Source organism: Aythya ferina, assembly GCF_964211825.1.
Source record: "Aythya ferina genome assembly, chromosome: 15".
NCBI lineage: Eukaryota > Metazoa > Chordata > Aves > Anseriformes > Anatidae > Aythya > Aythya ferina.
This window is the reverse complement of record NC_140314.1, coordinates 9,775,441-9,792,456: the sequence shown is the minus strand read 5'-3', so window position 1 is coordinate 9,792,456 and position 17,016 is coordinate 9,775,441. Positions and strand designations below refer to the sequence as shown.

At 40.1% G+C, this 17,016-nt stretch overlaps 1 protein-coding gene and 1 long non-coding RNA gene across 2 annotated transcripts in view; one reads left to right on the top strand and one right to left on the bottom strand.

Moving 5' to 3' along the window:
• The window catches only part of BMERB1 (bMERB domain containing 1), a 51,024-nt gene extending 37,913 nt beyond the window's left edge, over positions 1–13,111 (top strand). Inside the window, exons 3-6 of the mRNA XM_084537032.1 lie at positions 4,895–4,968; positions 7,845–7,959; positions 9,050–9,132; positions 9,746–13,111. Of these exons, the coding sequence (XP_084393158.1) occupies positions 4,895–4,968; positions 7,845–7,959; positions 9,050–9,132; positions 9,746–9,858 (385 nt within the window). The 3' untranslated portion in view covers positions 9,859–13,111. The remainder of the gene's footprint in view (positions 1–4,894; positions 4,969–7,844; positions 7,960–9,049; positions 9,133–9,745) is intronic.
• Positions 10,695–16,665, bottom strand: LOC311445198. The gene is made up of 2 exons (XR_014698271.1): positions 16,151–16,665; positions 10,695–14,416 (listed from the first exon to the last, which is right to left on the bottom strand). It is a non-coding gene; the product is annotated as an uncharacterized lncRNA (long non-coding RNA).
• Between the last annotated feature and the right edge of the window lie 351 nt (positions 16,666–17,016).

The window sequence follows — 17,016 nt, the reverse complement described above, 5'->3', positions numbered from 1 at the left end:
TTGGCTGGTGTTCAACACGTTCATTGGTGACACCACCAAGGAGATGAGCGTCTTATCCCTATAAGACCTTCTCCAGATACATGTACTCATGTAAACGTGTGATTCAGCATGACAGCTGATTCTTGTGCCATCTCTTGGGCATGCACTATCAAAGTCTTCAAGAACTCTAACATTTCTCTGAGTATTTTCCTTCTGGGATGGGGGTACATTAAAACAGAACTAAAAATAATCTAAGTGCTTGCAAAGCCTCTTGAAAGAGAGGGAAAGAAATCAACAAAATCAACAGAAAACATAATCTCACCCCCCACTCCCCAAGACATGTCAGAGGGAGCACAGACCTTTTTCTATCTTCAAAATTCATTCAGCAAAGGTAGCAGCTGTCTAGACAAGCTGAACTGCTCTGCTTCTCCTAAAATAAATGGAAAATATATTTGGTGGTTTTGCAGCTGTTATTAATAGCTCTTACAATTTTAAGCATTTGACAGACTGGTTGGCCACCTCTTTTTCTTTCTGGCTGACCATTATGGTGAGCATTTAGTGGTTTTCCTATTGCTTTTTACTATCATTTTTGCTTTTCTTCTTGAAGAAAGCATGGCTATAGATGGTACCTGAGTTTTATACTATTGGAGTCAGGTTTTCGTCCCCAGGTGGAAATAAAGAATGAAGAATTTAGCTGTCCTGGAATAATTTCAGTTGAAACAAAACAAAACACTCCTGCCACGTCCAGCACAGAACGTTTCTTTTTTAATCCCTCCCTGCCTGCTGTTAATCTTCCCCGGCCTTTGAGACCTGCCAGGGTGCAGCTGAGTGAGAGGTCTCCTCTTTCTGTTTCCTTGCCCTGCTCCCCTCGGCCCAGATGGTGCCGGGCAGAGGTGACTCACGCTGGCACCTCACCTGGGGCTCCTGTGGCAATGACAGCGCTCGGAGCGCTCTGCTCCTGGGAAGTGGACCAAAGAAACATGCATCAGGGCTGAGTCACCGTGCCCGATTATTGCAGGCTCTTCCGACCCACTTATTTTCCTGTCATTTTGTGACATGTTTAGAAAATCTTCTGCTCGCGCTGTTTATTCGTTATGAGTATTTTATCTTTTTTTTTTTTGGGCAAACCGAGAGTCTGCTTTTAGGTTTTGATAATACAGCTAGAAAAAACAAGAGGAAAAAAGAATAATGCATCCTTCTGTGATATCGCCAAGCCTACAGAAGGTTCCTTGCAGTAAGCCATCAAGAATGAGAAAAGGAGAAAATCAAACAGTTCATCAAGAATACATGGAAACACACTAAGAATTCAGCTCTACTCCAATACTATTGCAACGACTCCAGGAATGGATTTGGGCTCTTAATAAGAAATAGAAATGTTTTTGTACCCTTTGTGAAATGTTTTATCATCCTTGTAACTCATGTGTTTAGGGTTGCTGAGCAGACATTTAAAGCTTAGCTTTGGGGGGAACTGAAATATTATAACTGCTGTTTGGTTTACTGGTGGTTTTTCTACATCAAAAATGGTTTTGCAGGGACTGGAAAGGATGTGTTGTCTATTCCGGAGGACTGAGAGTTCAGCAAAGGTTGTGTTTATATTGCAAATTTTATACATATATGTTGAGCAGCAGATTGCTGAAACAGGCCTGGAGGATATTATTTCAGTACCCCATGCCATGCTGTATCTATAGGGATCCTATTGCATTCAGCACAGAACAACAACCTGATTGTGCTGCAGGTGCACAGGAAGCATAACAGTGCTCTTAAATATGCTGGACAACAGTCTGTGTAGCTTTTCCTCTTATAATCTGACAGATTTCACCTAGAACATGCAACTGAAAGTGCTACAGAATTAGTCTCACCATATTTCTCCAGCTTCTCTGTAGAAGGTTGAGACCCAAAGGAGTTTTATTTTTCTCTATTATGCATCTTCCTGTACTCTTATTCCCCAAACCTCTTTTTTACTTCCTTAAGAGGTCTGACAGTGCTACAAATATGCTCTCAGTCTTGCTGACTATCCATTTTTCAAATGAAAAATCCACTGGAATTTGCCTCTTTTTCCCCCCAGAAGTAGCAGTAACTTCTCTTAAGCTTTAACTGCTCACATCCAAGAACCAGAGAACATGGAAGAAAAGAGAGGGAGATAGGGAGGTCCATTGTAATGGTTTAGATTAAATGGCCTTCCAAGGGCTTTCTTATCCAGTTCTTCCTCTTTTCCTTGAAAGCAATGAGGTGACCCTTGCCCAGGACAGCAAATGTTGCCCTATGTTCAGTATTAATTGCTAGCACATGTGATTTTTTTTTTTTTTTAATAGTTATAAGCAACTATACCTCCTGCTTTCATGGGGTTTCTATGAATATATCCCAGAGCCCTCCTTTACTCATTTAACCACATCTCCCCCCCTGCCCCCAGTCAGCACCGTGGATTGGATGAGAAGCAAAGGCGATTTGACACAGATGGGAGGAAAGATGTTCCATGTGCCTAAGGGATTGGTACAGATGGTCAGTTTAATCTTTGTTCATCATCGTAACACACTGGCCTACAGAGCTCGGACTCTATAGAGCGAGCACCTGGAGCGTGACGTTTGGAAGTCAGGGTGTCACAGAGCTGTTAGAGCCTTTAAGTGCTTGGCCACATCTTCACTTCTCTTCTGGGGGTTAGAAGCAGGAGCAAAGTTTGGGTGTCAGGAAAAAGAAATGTATAGAATAAATAAGGAGAGTGCAAGCTATATGCTCTGCAGTCAGGTAAAAACAAACAAAAAAAATAGGGGCAATTGCATCTGCAGCTGGGGTAAAAGCACAGTACTTTCCCCCCAGTAGGTAATATTGAGCATAGGGGCTGTAGGGATTACCAGATATAAGTGATCTTGCTCACTTGGAACATACTGCCAATGATAATTTAAACTCCTGAAAATTCAAAGTGAACTATTTTAGTTAGTATCTTTCAGATCACCCCAGGATGAAGCCCAATCTACCTCACACAGGAAAAAGACTGCCCTCTCTTCACACGTCATGGAGATCTCCTGCTGTAGAAACTCCCTGCTCTCTTCACTAGTTGAGGGTCTGCCCCCTAGATATCATTTGTATACAGTAGTACGATAGTGAACAGTTCTGCCAAGAAACTGTCTTCTTTCTGTTAACCATGGTGATTTTCCTCGAGCACATTAATGCTCCTTCTATTAAGATGACACCCAAACTGCCTGAACGTTGAATGGATAAAGAGCTTTGGCGCTTGCTCACATCCCAGCCCATTTTGAATATTGATTCTCCTGCAGGAATGGTGCTTAAGATCGTTAATTGATAAAAGTAACTTCAGTACCATTTAACATGATGGGTCTCAAGAGTAAAAAGAGCTTTGCTTGTGATAAGCGTGAGTAACATGGGGAGGCCACGTCAGAAAAGTCACCGTGTGACGGTCTCTGCCTGCAGGTGCGCTCAGCAGCCAGCCTGGGGGAGCCCTGCGGCTGGCCTGCTGACCGTCCCCTCGAAAGCCAGCTGTACAGCAGGGGAGCAGGCCCCCAGCTGGGGGGACAGCAGTTCCTAAACAAGGAGAAGAGGTTAGCAGTGAAGAATATTATGAAAGGTATTTCACTGTCACAGCTGGGGAAGAAAGAAGTACAAAGATAGCAGGAAGGGCTGTCATAGCACAGCGGATGTAGGAGAACAGGCAAGATGGAGTTAACCAAAGCAGCAAATAATGAAAGGATCAACATGCTTTAATAACATGAGCAAGGCAGCTGAGGGACAGCTCCCCGCAGGGACCCGCGTTGCATGCAGAGGCGGCAGGGAGAGTAAAAGCTCTTGGATTGTGATTAAAGTCTTATTTGTGCCAGAAACACCTACTTTTTCCACTCTTCACTTAATTCTATAATTTGACTGCATTATTCTTTGTACGCTTGCTCACTCTCACACACATGCTTAATCTCTCAGCTTTCCTATCCTGAAACATCACTGTGACAGCCCAGGCTCTGACAGCACTAGTTACCTTCAGGTGCTTAAACAAGCAGTTCAGGCACAGCATCATGCAACAAAGACTAACAGATCCATGGACAAGGACAGCACTGGTGACATCTGAGGTGAAGAATGTAAAACTAACCAGTTGGGCTGGGTTTTGTGCTCTTTATGGGGTGGTTTCAGAATGGAAGCCTGTGTTGGAGCCTTCAGAGAAACACCTGAGGTGTGGCTGTCAGTATGACAGAGGCACTAAAATACATTTGCCAGAAAGCTAACACTGAAATTTGCAAACTTACAGGGGAATATTTGAGTACTGCAGCTCCCAGGATAGGTAGCAGTTTCAATAAGAATTGAAGGTGTGCATCAGCTTCTGCTAATGTTACAGACTTATTTATCTTTAATTATCTTCTGTGTCTCAGCATTAATGGGTTTTCTGCACCCACCAAAGGTTTGAAATACTTACATCAGCCATGGAAGACATTCACCTAAGGCTCAAGACCTCAGAATAGTTACATGCCTAGTTAATGACAGCTTCCAGATTTTGTGCCAAGGCTAAATCATTAGTAATGTCACAAAGGAAGTTGGTAGTGCAAGGTAAACTTGTCTTGTCTGTGCCAAATAATGGATCAGCTTCTGCCACCCTTCCCGGGCTCCCTGCTATTCTCACCGTTGCTCTTTTCCCAGTGAAAGCTGTTGCTGCAGTATGGGCAGTGTGGTGCACCTGTCTTTTCTGCAGCTATTCAGTGCATACAGAATGGTACACATACAGAATGGTACAGCTTTTGCCAACTGTCAGGATTAGTGAATGAGTAGCATCAGAAGCCCAAGGTTAAAACCCTGCATTTCAAGCTGATGCATAGGTCTCAGGCAAGGGACAGCACCACATACTCAGATGAGATCTGTGATTCCAGCAATGCAGGATGGAGTTTGCATGCCTCTGACGTTATTTTTTCTGTTTCTGCAGGATGGATGACATCCAGCTGTGCAAAGACATTATGAACCTTAAGAAAGAGCTGCAGAGTTTGGTAGCAATCCCAGGTACGGGCTGTTTCCAGCTCAATTTTAGGATAATGCTTGGGTGATGCAGGGGTGGGGCTGGTGTCAGAAGCACGCCTCTGCTCCTAACACAATCAGAAATGTCCCCACAAGGTTGAGTTTCATGTCTCCTGTCTTCATATATTCCCTCCAGTCCTTATTTTTTATTCCCATTTTACTTCCTTCCCCTCTTTAATCTCCCAGTCTCTGAATTTCTTTTCATGCTATGCTTCACTGCTCCCTTGACAGCAAACCTGCAACTATCACTCAGACAAGGTGCATATTCACTCCCTCTTACACCCCCTTGGAAATATCAAGGGAGCCAACTGGCACAGAGATTGTCAAGTAAAGACAGAATGCTGAGATACCTGAGATAAAGGGAGAATGGAGAAGGATTTAAAACCATCATGGTGAATAAGATTGTTATTTCCTAGATACACCAATTCATTGTCACAGCTGCAGTTATAGCTACCTTTCAGAAGAAAGCCTTCCGCAAAAAGCGAGAGATAAAAGGTGTGCTTTGCGTTTTGCCTTTAATTTGCTGCAAATTCACTGCTCTAAGGAGAGACAGTTGTGTGTGTGTTTGCAATTCTTAAATCTAAACTCTAGCTGAAATCAATGAGGAATTTTGCTTCACTACAGCTTTGCTGTTTTAGATCATTCATAACAGCCCTACTCTATTCAAGAAAAATTAGAAACAGATCCTGCAAAACACTCAGTACCTCAGTAGGCTACCTACATTAGATATTATTATTTGACTCTAGCACCTTTCACAGATAAGTTGCTACAGCCCAGCTACTCAGGACAGGTTTTGATGCTCCTTCTGTTATCCTTATTTTTCCTCCCATATTTTGTTGTGCAACTTTGAAAACCTTTCTCCCCAGAAAGAACAGAGCAGGTCATTCATGAAATAGAGAAGTTTACATTTGTCTCACAGATAGGGTTAATCAGTTTTTTGTTTTTGTTTTCTAACCTTTTCAAAATTATTTTCTAGTCCATTTCTTAAGCAGAGATCAGACAGCCTTCTGTCTGAATCAGACAGCTTTCTCCTTAGCACTCCACAAATCTCAGCAAAACTTCAGAATTTGAGTATACACAGTTCCAGCAGCACCACCTTTTGGCAGACACAGTAAGACTACTTTTACCTTAACAAAGGCATCACTGGCACTCACACACAACTGAGTGCTTATGTGCCTAACATAGAAAAACACTTCACAGAAATGGGTTCATTCATAACATCCAGATCAGTATTCACCAGCTGATGAGCAGATCCCTACTCTTTGGTTTCAGTGGACATGGATTGCAGTCATCATGGGATCAGGCTTTTAGAACACAGCATCTAGAGTACACCACAATTTAATGTGCATACATTTATAATTTGGCAGTCAGTTTCCTGAAGAATGGGATGGGAGATTCAGGAAGAGGATAAAAAAAAAAAAAAGCAAAAGTTAGCTCCTACTATCAGTAGCAGGCAGAGAAAATCCCACATTCCATAAGCTTAAGAGGCAAAGCAAATCTAAATGTTTTTAAGTATTCCCCGCTGCAGATTCAGCATTACTCACAACCATGAACACTTTCCATAGGTAAAAATACAGGTCTTAATATCTTTGTAGAATTCAACCACATTCCTGCATTGTTTATAAAACACAGAAAATACTTCTGACAAAGCAAAGCAGCCTGATATTATAAATCATTTACTCTGCAACTAACAAACCATAATCTGAAATTCTCAAGGAATACAACTTCTAGACTGAGACTTACAGAATGACAATGTCTCAAATATTACACTTAAGGTGCTTTTGTCTCAATTACTAAGGAGTGGATTTACTGCAGAAATTCCCAGTAGGAAGTACGAAACCCATGATTCAGAATTAATCTGTAATAAGCAATCATTTTCAAATGTCCGATTTATTTAGCTGTTTCAAATTATTGAACGTATAAGGTCAACCAGCAGACACAACAAATGCTGCTCAGATGCATCAGACTGCAGGAGTTTGCCCTTCTCAAAATTCTTATATTAGTTTTATGGTTCCCTAAATGCAGTTCTAATCCTCAGAACCAAAATCTTTGATTTAATGCAAAGTATCTACTCAACTAATCAAAATTTTAAACTTACTGAGGAAACGTGGGCTGGGATTTGCCTCTGGCTTTCTCATCTCTGCCCTTCTTACTAGGTTTGAAGATGTCTGTCTTAACTACATGTGGCTTTATAACATTGAACTACAGTTGTGTAATCCCTAGTATTTATGATGATTTTAGCTTGTGACAGTCCCATGATTCGTGTCACAAAAATCATTGTTTATAGACAACCTAGTCACGAGACTGTCTAATTAACAAGTTCATATTAATTACTCAGACTTTTGAAGCACAAAAACACCTTTGTTTATTTTTCCACATTATACAATTCATTGATGCTATTACTTCAGGATTTGCAGCTCGCCTGCCTTAACAGGCTTGAAAAACTGTTGCAGCCAACAGCCAGAGCTGTTATAAAATAGAAAGAAAGAGTTTCTTTTGGCATGGTCTCATTTTCTGCACAGCCAAGGGGATTTTGTACTGTGGATTTTTTTTAATGATTGAACTTCTTTAAATACCAAAATGCTTTCAAAAAGTTAGGAAAGCAAAGTATTGTCTTGTATAGTAATTTAATATTAAAAATAATCTTGACAAACCCCTCAGATTAGACAGGAGAAAACAAGTAGAAGAGAAAAGAAAAAGCAGCCAGAATTTGCTGGATTTTGGTGACTCAGGTCTGCAAAACCACTGACTTCCATCAGCAAATCATTCTTAGACATCTGCAGTTTCTCCTGTCCAGCTCCCTGGAATCTGAAGTCTTTTTTTTTTTTTTCTTTTATTTTCCCTCCCCTGTTTTTGACCAGAAAAAGAAAAAACAAAGATGGAGAAACAAAGAGAAGATGAACTGATTCAGAAGATCCATAGACTGGTACAAAAAAGAGATTTTCTTGTAGATGATGCAGAGGTAGAGAGATTACGGTAAGAACTAAAAGCAACGAAATTTATGCCCAACATTTCATGAGTCTTAATTCTATGCTGGAGCAACTGCCAACATTTACATTAATGGGAGAGAATTGATTCTTTAAAGACAAGTTACAAGTCTCTATCTGGTTCCACAGAAATATATAAAACTACATTATTGCACTCCTGTTGCTCTTTACCCCGTAAATAGCTCGGTCATCATCTAATGATGGCAGAGGGATTTGGTTTCTTTCTTTCCCAGAGGGTGACTGGGCATTTACTATTACAAAGGGAAGGATTTCTGGTGCTGCCAGAGAATCTTCTTGGCACACGTAGAAGATGTGAAATAGAATTCTACAAGGGGCATATTTGTAGACATATAGAATCTTTTTTTTTTTTTTAAATAAAAATGAATACTTTAGTCATTTATTATCACTATTCTGTCTATGCCATTGTCTGGAAAGATGAGAATGGAATTGCTACAGGTCTACCTAACCTGACGTATAAGTTCAGAATCTCAATATTTTAGCTCAGATTTGCATAACAAAAAACCTGTGGTTTCCTAGACAGCTGATTTCCAGCTGTTGCACTGAAATCCAATGCTGTGGAAATAGGGTTTTGTCTATTACTTCCCATCTTTTTTCAACAGTAATGTTTCAAGGCTCCAACAGACCATTTATCCTAAATGACAGTATCTGTTCCAAGATGTTTAAATTCTAAACAGGCAAAGGACAGGAGAGAGAAGAATGTTTGCCAGAGTCTAGCAGTTGATCAAAGAGAGGCTGGCCAAAGGTAGCAGCTGACAAAAGCCTGAGCTACTAATGTAATCCAGAGCTCTCATCTGCTAGTTCAATGTGCAAATTGCAACAGCTTCAGTGGCAGCCAGACAATACGGAAGCCTAATCATAGGCTACTGAAAATGTATAGCTGTGCACTATACAGATGTGAATACATTAGTGTCAATTTACTTGTGTAGTAAAGCCTGATGCTTTTCTTTAAAACTCTTGACAAAGTCTTTTTCACTGAAGTGTTAAATCAGTATCCTTTTACTGTCCCAATTTGCTGAGAAAACATTATTTCTGTAACAGATTCTTTTTTCCCCCACCAGAGAAAAAGAGGAAGACAAGGAGATGGCTGAATTCCTACGGACCAAGTTAAAACCCTTAGACAAAGCAACACAGTCTCCTACCAGTGAGTTTCCAAACAATAATTAAGAAAAACAACAACAGGAAAAACTCCAGACAGCAGGATGAAAGAAGGGCATTTTCAAAGGCTGTGCTGGGCCAACCACTGCCAAAAGATAGGCTACAGCCACTTAGATGCCCAATTACCCCTTAACACTGAATCCAAATCATCTTTGTAAAAAATTGCTTTTTTATTTTAAATATATGTCTGCCTTTTTCTTGCTGTCCTGGTTTGGACATCCAAGTCCAAAGAACAAGCTTTAGCAATATTCTTGTTCTTCAGCTCTGTAGTTGGTGGGGTTCCACACAGTAAGTGCCTTTCTACAGAGGGATCTGTTATCTGACTCTGTGGCTGTGAAGAGGGGCACCCGAATTGAACAAGCTTACCCTTAGATGTCTGGATTCTTTAAACCCTAAAGGGATAAGCCATCTTGAGCAGTTTGAATCCACAGAGCAGCTTGGTTTCTACCAAACTGATATATGTATCATTGAAATAAAAGTTAAAAAGGTTCAGGAAGGGGGCAGGGGGAGGAGGGGTTTATGTCCTTTAAGCCATAAGTACAAAGAAATAGCTTAACCAACTCTTGGTTTTAATGGTATCCTCTTTTTGAACACTGCAGGCAGCCCAGCAGAAAAGAAGGCAGAACCTCCTCCAAGCAAGCCCACCATCGCCAAGGCAGGATTGGCTATTATTAAAGATTGCTGTGGAGCCACACAGTGCAGCATCATGTAGCTCTGGGCTCTCTACCATGTTTCTCGTCTTTTCAAGTGTTTTCATTGAAAGAAACTGTAGGGTGAAGGGATTAACAGCATCCTGCTAAACTGAATCAAGAGCAACTATGGTACAACAGTAATACATGGAATGTACAATGGCAGGTTCTTCACTGTTGCATGGATCACTCAACACGCATGCCTAAAAAAACAAAAGAAATCCATATAGTGGCTGTCCAGTGACCAGAAAAGATCTGTAATAGAGTTAACAAAAATATCCAAGTCATAAAAGTGAAAGAGGATATATTTCATCAAGTAATGTGTTAAAAAAAAAAAAAGAAAAAAAACAATTTTAAGAGGTCATCACTTCAAGAATTTTTTGTACGCTCCCCCCCAACAAATGGCACTCAACCATTTGCTGGAATATTCTATTTTGGCTACTTTTCAAAATGAAAGCCATAAATAGTAATGCTCTATATAGTGCAACTGATAGCTGAAGCAATTATAGGATAACTGACGTTGCATACAAAATATTTATCAAGCTAGTGGGATGTTTAAATACTTTGCTGTTGAGTATCACTTCACTTCCTAAACACTGAATATCAGTGACAAGGACACTACAAGTAGATACAGGTTTTAATACCATATGATTTCTGAATTACTCAAGTCAAACATTGCTTGCACCAGAAAAAATAAATATCTGGTAAAGTTCTGGCAGGCACAGATACACTAATCTGCAAACGAATGATTAGTCCAAAGCTCTATCATTTATCTCACAGATCTCCACCTCACATGGAGTCAGAGGGGTGATCACTCCACGTTCTGTTCACTATTAAAAGTTACACGCAGTATGAGATCACCTACCAGTGGTAGGTTACTGGGAGAAGAGTTAAAGACATGGGCACAAACAAAAATTAACTAATAGTGCTTATAAACAACTATTAACCACATCTCTAATGAACATGAGAAATGTAAGCTATTGAGCATTGGAAGACATGAGCTACTCAAGACAAATTGACTACAAGACAAACAAAAATAGAGAAGTAGGTATCTGTGGCAAGTATACCACATTCTACACAAAATGGATTTAAAATTAAGGGAAATCAGACTTACCTGCGTTACAGCATTTAATGCATTTCTGGTCTCTATGCAGATTAAATTTTGTGGAATCTAATCTTTATATTAGCTGTCAGTAGCTGGTATGTGTGACAGTATTCCATATAAATGTATTGTGATAGGTATCAATAGTAAAATAAATGTACATGATCTATCTAATGTGAAAAGTGAAAACAATCTCAGGCTTAGAAGTAACAAACAAATAGCAAAAAGTTCCTAAAATAAAAAGGTTTTTAAGAGGAACTTCTATTTTGCAAAGCCAGCTAAGTGAAATGTGCACTTGTATACAAAGGAACCACAGTTATAGGAAAGGAGATTAAAATTAACAGCAGAGCTACCCAAAAAGGACAGGCACTGATATTCTTAGAAAGTATCTTACCAAGACTCAAGGAAATAGACACTATAAAGTAAATCAGACTATTCTTGTATAAAAAAAAAACCACATCCCTAGTATTGGACTGGTTTATTGAAGAAAGTTTGCATTTCCAGAAAGTTTCAGTACTGCAGACTCACATTAGACAAGTGATTTGTCACCACCATTTCCTTAAGGTTTAAGAATCAAGGAGGAAAAAATACCAAGGTTTCCACTAAGACATGAAGCACCTGAAATACTTTGAACAAAGATGCAGAAAGAAAACGTATTCAAGGCTGAATAGTCATATATAGTTAGACATCCTTATGGATACACATCATATTAAGCTCTGTAGTTGTTCACATCTACTCTGGTATGGGTTGGACTCTGTGTAGCACCTGCACACATTGGGAGAACTGTGAGGGGGGACTGCCTAGCCTTTAAGAGAAAATACATGGGAGGGAAACGAATTCCCACTGACTTCTGGAGAATTCAACAGCCTCTTTCATTTGCTGGTGCCCAAATAAGACACTGATAATTCCTGATGTCTTTAAGGTACAGGTGTTTGATATTTCTAACAAAATGCAAAGGGAAGTTAGGAAAAGCAATCTGTAGTGAAGCAGCCAGCTTAAAGCCTTTGGAGGGTCAGCTGTAACAACCAAGCACTACAAATGCCAGTAAGTGAAGGAGCGTGAAGGACTTAGTTGTTGGAAGAGCAGAGGTGACTTAGGCACATTATAGCATTAAATGTGCTGATAGCTGGGCTAATTCCTGTGTGCCACAGCTGCCTACAGTCCCTTGGGAAGGAAAATAAGATCAAAAGAACGGAGGTTTGCATTAAAAATTGAGCTAAACGTCTCTAGGATTCAGGACGCATGACTAGGCTACAGAGCCCCCCCTCTAATTACAATGAATAGAAAGCACAGCAAATATAGAAGAAACATTCATAGGCAGTTAGCATTGCTAGCCAGTGCCCCAGAGGGACTTGATCTACAGCAGTATTAATGAGAGCGAACTTTATTTCCAGAGGCTTGGCTGAAAGGTTTTCTTTATGTGCATTTATTTTGTTTTTAATTAGCAAATGCCTTAGTTCTGTTTTCACTTGTCTGCAGTGCACCAGTGGTTCCTTTGGAAGTGGAGTTAGTGATGCTGCTTAGCAATAAAGTGTTTGTTTTATTTATTTTTTAAAAGACTGAGGTCTGATTGTCAACCATGGTCAACACTGGCTTACAGCATTGTCCACCCAGAACACAGCAAAGCCTTAATAGTTTACTTTAATGGCTGTAACTCAACAAATTAAGCTCTGTATTTTGAACCACGTTAAGTGCATGAACTTCTCAGTCCTTGGGTTAAAAAGAAAATTCAGACTGAAACAGTATTTGCAAAGACTGTCTCTGTAGCTTCCATGACCCTATGAACACAGTACAGTGTGCACCCCCTCATATTTTAAATCAGCAGAAAATCTTTGACAAGGATGTTTAGGGGGCTACACGGACCATCTGCCATCATTTCAGAGCCAACTCTCAGATGTCTGTTACTGTCTGCAAAGAGGGAGGGTGGTTGACTGAAGCACCTGGACTCTCTTCTCAAGGAAGTCCTGGCTGTTCATCCAGACAAAAAAGGCAAGGCAGCAGAGACAGAAGAAAGTTTGAGGTGGATGTGACACTTCTCTGTAGTAAGCAGTGCTCTTTGTACTGATGACCAATTCTACCAGCAAATGGCTCTTGCACCTTCCCCTAGGCCTACTGACTCTCTTCAGCAAAGTTAAACGTATTTCTAAATAAACTAAGCTGCTGTGTTACATTAAGCATGTGTTTCTTCCTTATTATTGAAGTGGTGCAGCTATACTTTACCAAATGAGGATTAGTATTCTGGAGGAAAGGATTTTTTAAGTTAATGATGCTACTAAAAAAATTAGTATTTCCTCTCGGCAAAAAAATTCTCCAGGGGGACCCCCATAGTGGAAAAAAAAAGCAATAGTCAATCTTGTGACTCTCCTGACATTGAAACCTCACTACAGCCCAGAGCAGAAGACCGTTCCTAGCCCTGCATAGGGAAGATAAAGGTCTTGGCATACCCAAATATCATTCCAGAAAGACTTTTTTTTTTTGAGTTAATATCAGGACCATTCTAATTCCGCCTGACAGAAAAATCCTGGCACTGCTGACCATCTTCAGGTTCTGGATAAAAATACGGCCAAGCCAGAGTGGTTTAGCAACAGTAAGGAAATTCAGTACTGCCTGGTTTCCCTGGAGTGGAGTTTTACAGATGTTCCTCATGCTGCAGGGCTCTGAGCAGTCTCAGGGAGCAGAGTCTACGTGACCAGATAGAGGGGATGAGATGCAATTGAGTTCATCTTTGCTCATACTACCCCAAGCATCCTGCTGCAGGAGGCCAGCATGCAGTGAAATCAAAGTTTGTATTATCAGTGTTTGTCCTGAAGAAGTTTTTGGGCAACTAATACCTAACAGCAGCAGTTTTACATTGCCTGAACAAGGTATGTGGAAGACGAGTTTTCCTCCCCACCTCTGTCTCAAATAATTAAACTCAACAGAAAGCTCTAACATAACCCTGCAGCCCAACCAAGAAATGACAGTTCAAAAATCAGCAACACACAGGAAAGTGACTGCATCATCCGGACTCTGCCTGATTGTACCCTGGTGACAACAGGTTACTGTCTTGTTGTCCAAGACACTTAATGAGTTAACAAGTGCTTTCAGGAATATATCCCCCTAAAATATTTTACTGTTTTTTTTTCCCCAGAGACAGTTCAAATACCAGTATCAAGTGCCATTTGACTGCAGGCTGAAATGCAGGGCTGCAAAAGGTACTTGGGCATGCCTTCGTCTTTGCAGCTGGTGATCATAAGTTCCTGCGTGAGTCAGTCTTTGTCACACTTCATCCTCCTACACAGGCATAAGAGTTTCACTTGCAACTAAGCAGATGGTTAAGGAGAGCGGTTTTCCCAATACTCTGTTCAGCTTGATCTCAAATCATGCCACTTCGAACTAAAACAGTGAGGTAATAGATTTCAGTGTGATGGAAAATAAGGAGTTTGAGCTCATTCTATACAAGATGTAGAATCATAACCCTGGAGACCTGCTTGCTGGATCTGAAATGCAAGTGACAACATTGCTTCAGAGGCAGTTAATGAATAGCCAGAGTTCAACTGCTGCAAAAAGCAGACGATTTCAGACTTCACAGTGGGTAAGAATCACAATTTCAGCTGAGAATGAACAGAGACTGAAATTTAAACTCACCAGCAAGCAGTTATCAGAAAATATTTTTTGTCACACATATTTTATTAGAGAAGAATTTGATGAAACTGAGTTCAGATTTTTCAATAAGCATATCTAAGGAGCCTCCTCCAGTAACAACACAACCACAGACTCATTTCTAAATGCCAGTCAACAACCTAAAGAGTATCAAATTGTTCTGTGGGCTTCTACCAAAAGTTCTTCTTCAGGTAAATTGTAGAGCAGTTTAAGAATGCTCAAAACCAGTAGAGATGACTGCAGCTAATCCTAAAGCTCTCATGAGGCAATTACCTCATCCCATCCACACTAATATATATAGAGAGAGATATATATATATTTTTTTACCAGCAGATTTCATCGTGCAAAATAGGTATTCTGGCAAAATTCCCTTTCCATAGCTTTTGAATCCAATAACTAAGAGGCTAACTTGACACTTTTGGACCCACAGCTTAGCTTATGAGTGCATGGCTCCCAAAACACTGTTCTGAAATACTCTAACACCTGCGGCTTTAACATCTCCTATACCCCAGTGTCACTGAGCAAGGATGGAGGAAATCAGCACAGCATTACTGGATGTGCCATAAACTAACCGGGGTAGGTGGGGTAGTATACAGCAGTTAATACATGTTACAAAGTTCAAGCTGAAGTAAGGTGAAACGAACAAGCATCAGCTCAAAGTGTCTGCAACAGCTCCTACGTGTCACCTTCTTTCTTCCTGAATTACTATGAACTTATTTCTAGCACAAGATCACAGTTCACAAATTGCATTGCTTTTGAGTTAGCAAAGGCAGTTCTACAGCCTCCCGAAGAAGCATGCAAGGTTAGGTTAGAGTCACTCCAAAAACCCTGCCTGGTACAAATACATTTTAAAGGAAGCTTTTTTGAAGGCTTGTTGCCTGTGGACTGTCCAGCTCAAAGCATTAGAGTTCATTTCCAAAAGGACCTCATTTCAACACCTGGGTCCTAATGAGCAAGACTAGCGCCCTAGAATTGCTATCATTTGTCTAAGGACTAAGCAGTCCCTAATAACACAAAATATAAGGACCAGAAGCACAAAACAGCTGCTTTTATACTTGGTCCATACTACACAACCCGTAAGAGTAAAAAGTCCTGTGGTACAAGAAGATCTCACTCAACTTTTCAGGAAGCAAACTACCTTAATGAGGGTAAGGATCTTCTGTATTTGCTATCTTGCTATTCTTTTTTAGAGACGTTACCAATGCTTTGAACAAAGTCCTGGATATCCTGCAAGTCCTGCAGTACATGGATCCTTCAATATAATGGCAATAAGCTTAGGAAAACTTCCTGAAAAATTTATGTCCCTCTCCCAATCCATTTCTGATTATTTCATAGTAACTTGGTGAGAGCATCCTGGAAATTTGCACAGTTGTCCTATCCCACTCTTGCATTCTCATCTCTGCACTTTAAAAAGTAACAGAATATATAAGAAATTCCATGTGAATTGTTTCTGTGTAACTTAATTGTTTTTTTTTTTTTTTTTTTTTTTTTTTTTTTGTTTGTTTTTGTTTTTTTCCTGAATTTCCTTCACACATTAGATGTTTATCCTACTCTTCAGGTAAGTTACTTACCTGCAATCCAGTAAGGCACTAGGTCTCACTGCATAATCATCTCTTTATCCCAAGTGTGTTGGCAACAACCTTCTGTCCTCCACTGAGATTCCTATCCTAATGCTTGAGCTTAAATTTAGGGGATCTTCAAATACACAATCTGATGCAATCTGTACTTCAACCAACTGTCCCTCTAAGTACAACCAGCATTGTCATTGCCTTGTCATTGTCAGGCTGCTTCTGTCAGGCTTGTGACTGCTTGAAGACAAACTGCACAAATGCTTGGGGAAAATAAATGCAACATTGTTAGCGGCAATTAACCAACAGAAAAACAATCTTTTCCTTAGATGAGTATTCTAGAAAGCAGGGAGCTAAGAATATAGCAGGACTAGTAGAACATCTAAAAAAGGCTTTAAGTGTTTTGTTACAGAATCATTTCTTACCCTACAAAAGAGGGCTCAGAAATAATATCTTGAAGTGGCGTCTTACCAATGAAGTGGCAACTTCCCTTGAAGTTTATTAAGTGGCATTTATTAATTGGCATTCTCTATTTACTATATTTATACCACAGTACCAGCATCTGCTCCCTGTAACATACACAGCTACAAAGCTTTTTAATAGTTATTTGTTAGTCAGATTTTATTTTCTTTTTCAAATTTCCTCCATCTATATAATGTTAAACATAAAACCAGTCCATACAGGGAGGAACACTACTTTAGAAGTAATGCACACTGGAAGGGTAGAGACATCGGAAGGGTCGAGACATTTTATCACGTTGTCCTCTGAACAAACACCAGCTAAACTGTGGAAGAGTATCAGTAGAATCTCTACAAATCTCAATTGTTCCATAGTGCACATCCACTATAGGATACCACATAATACATTTT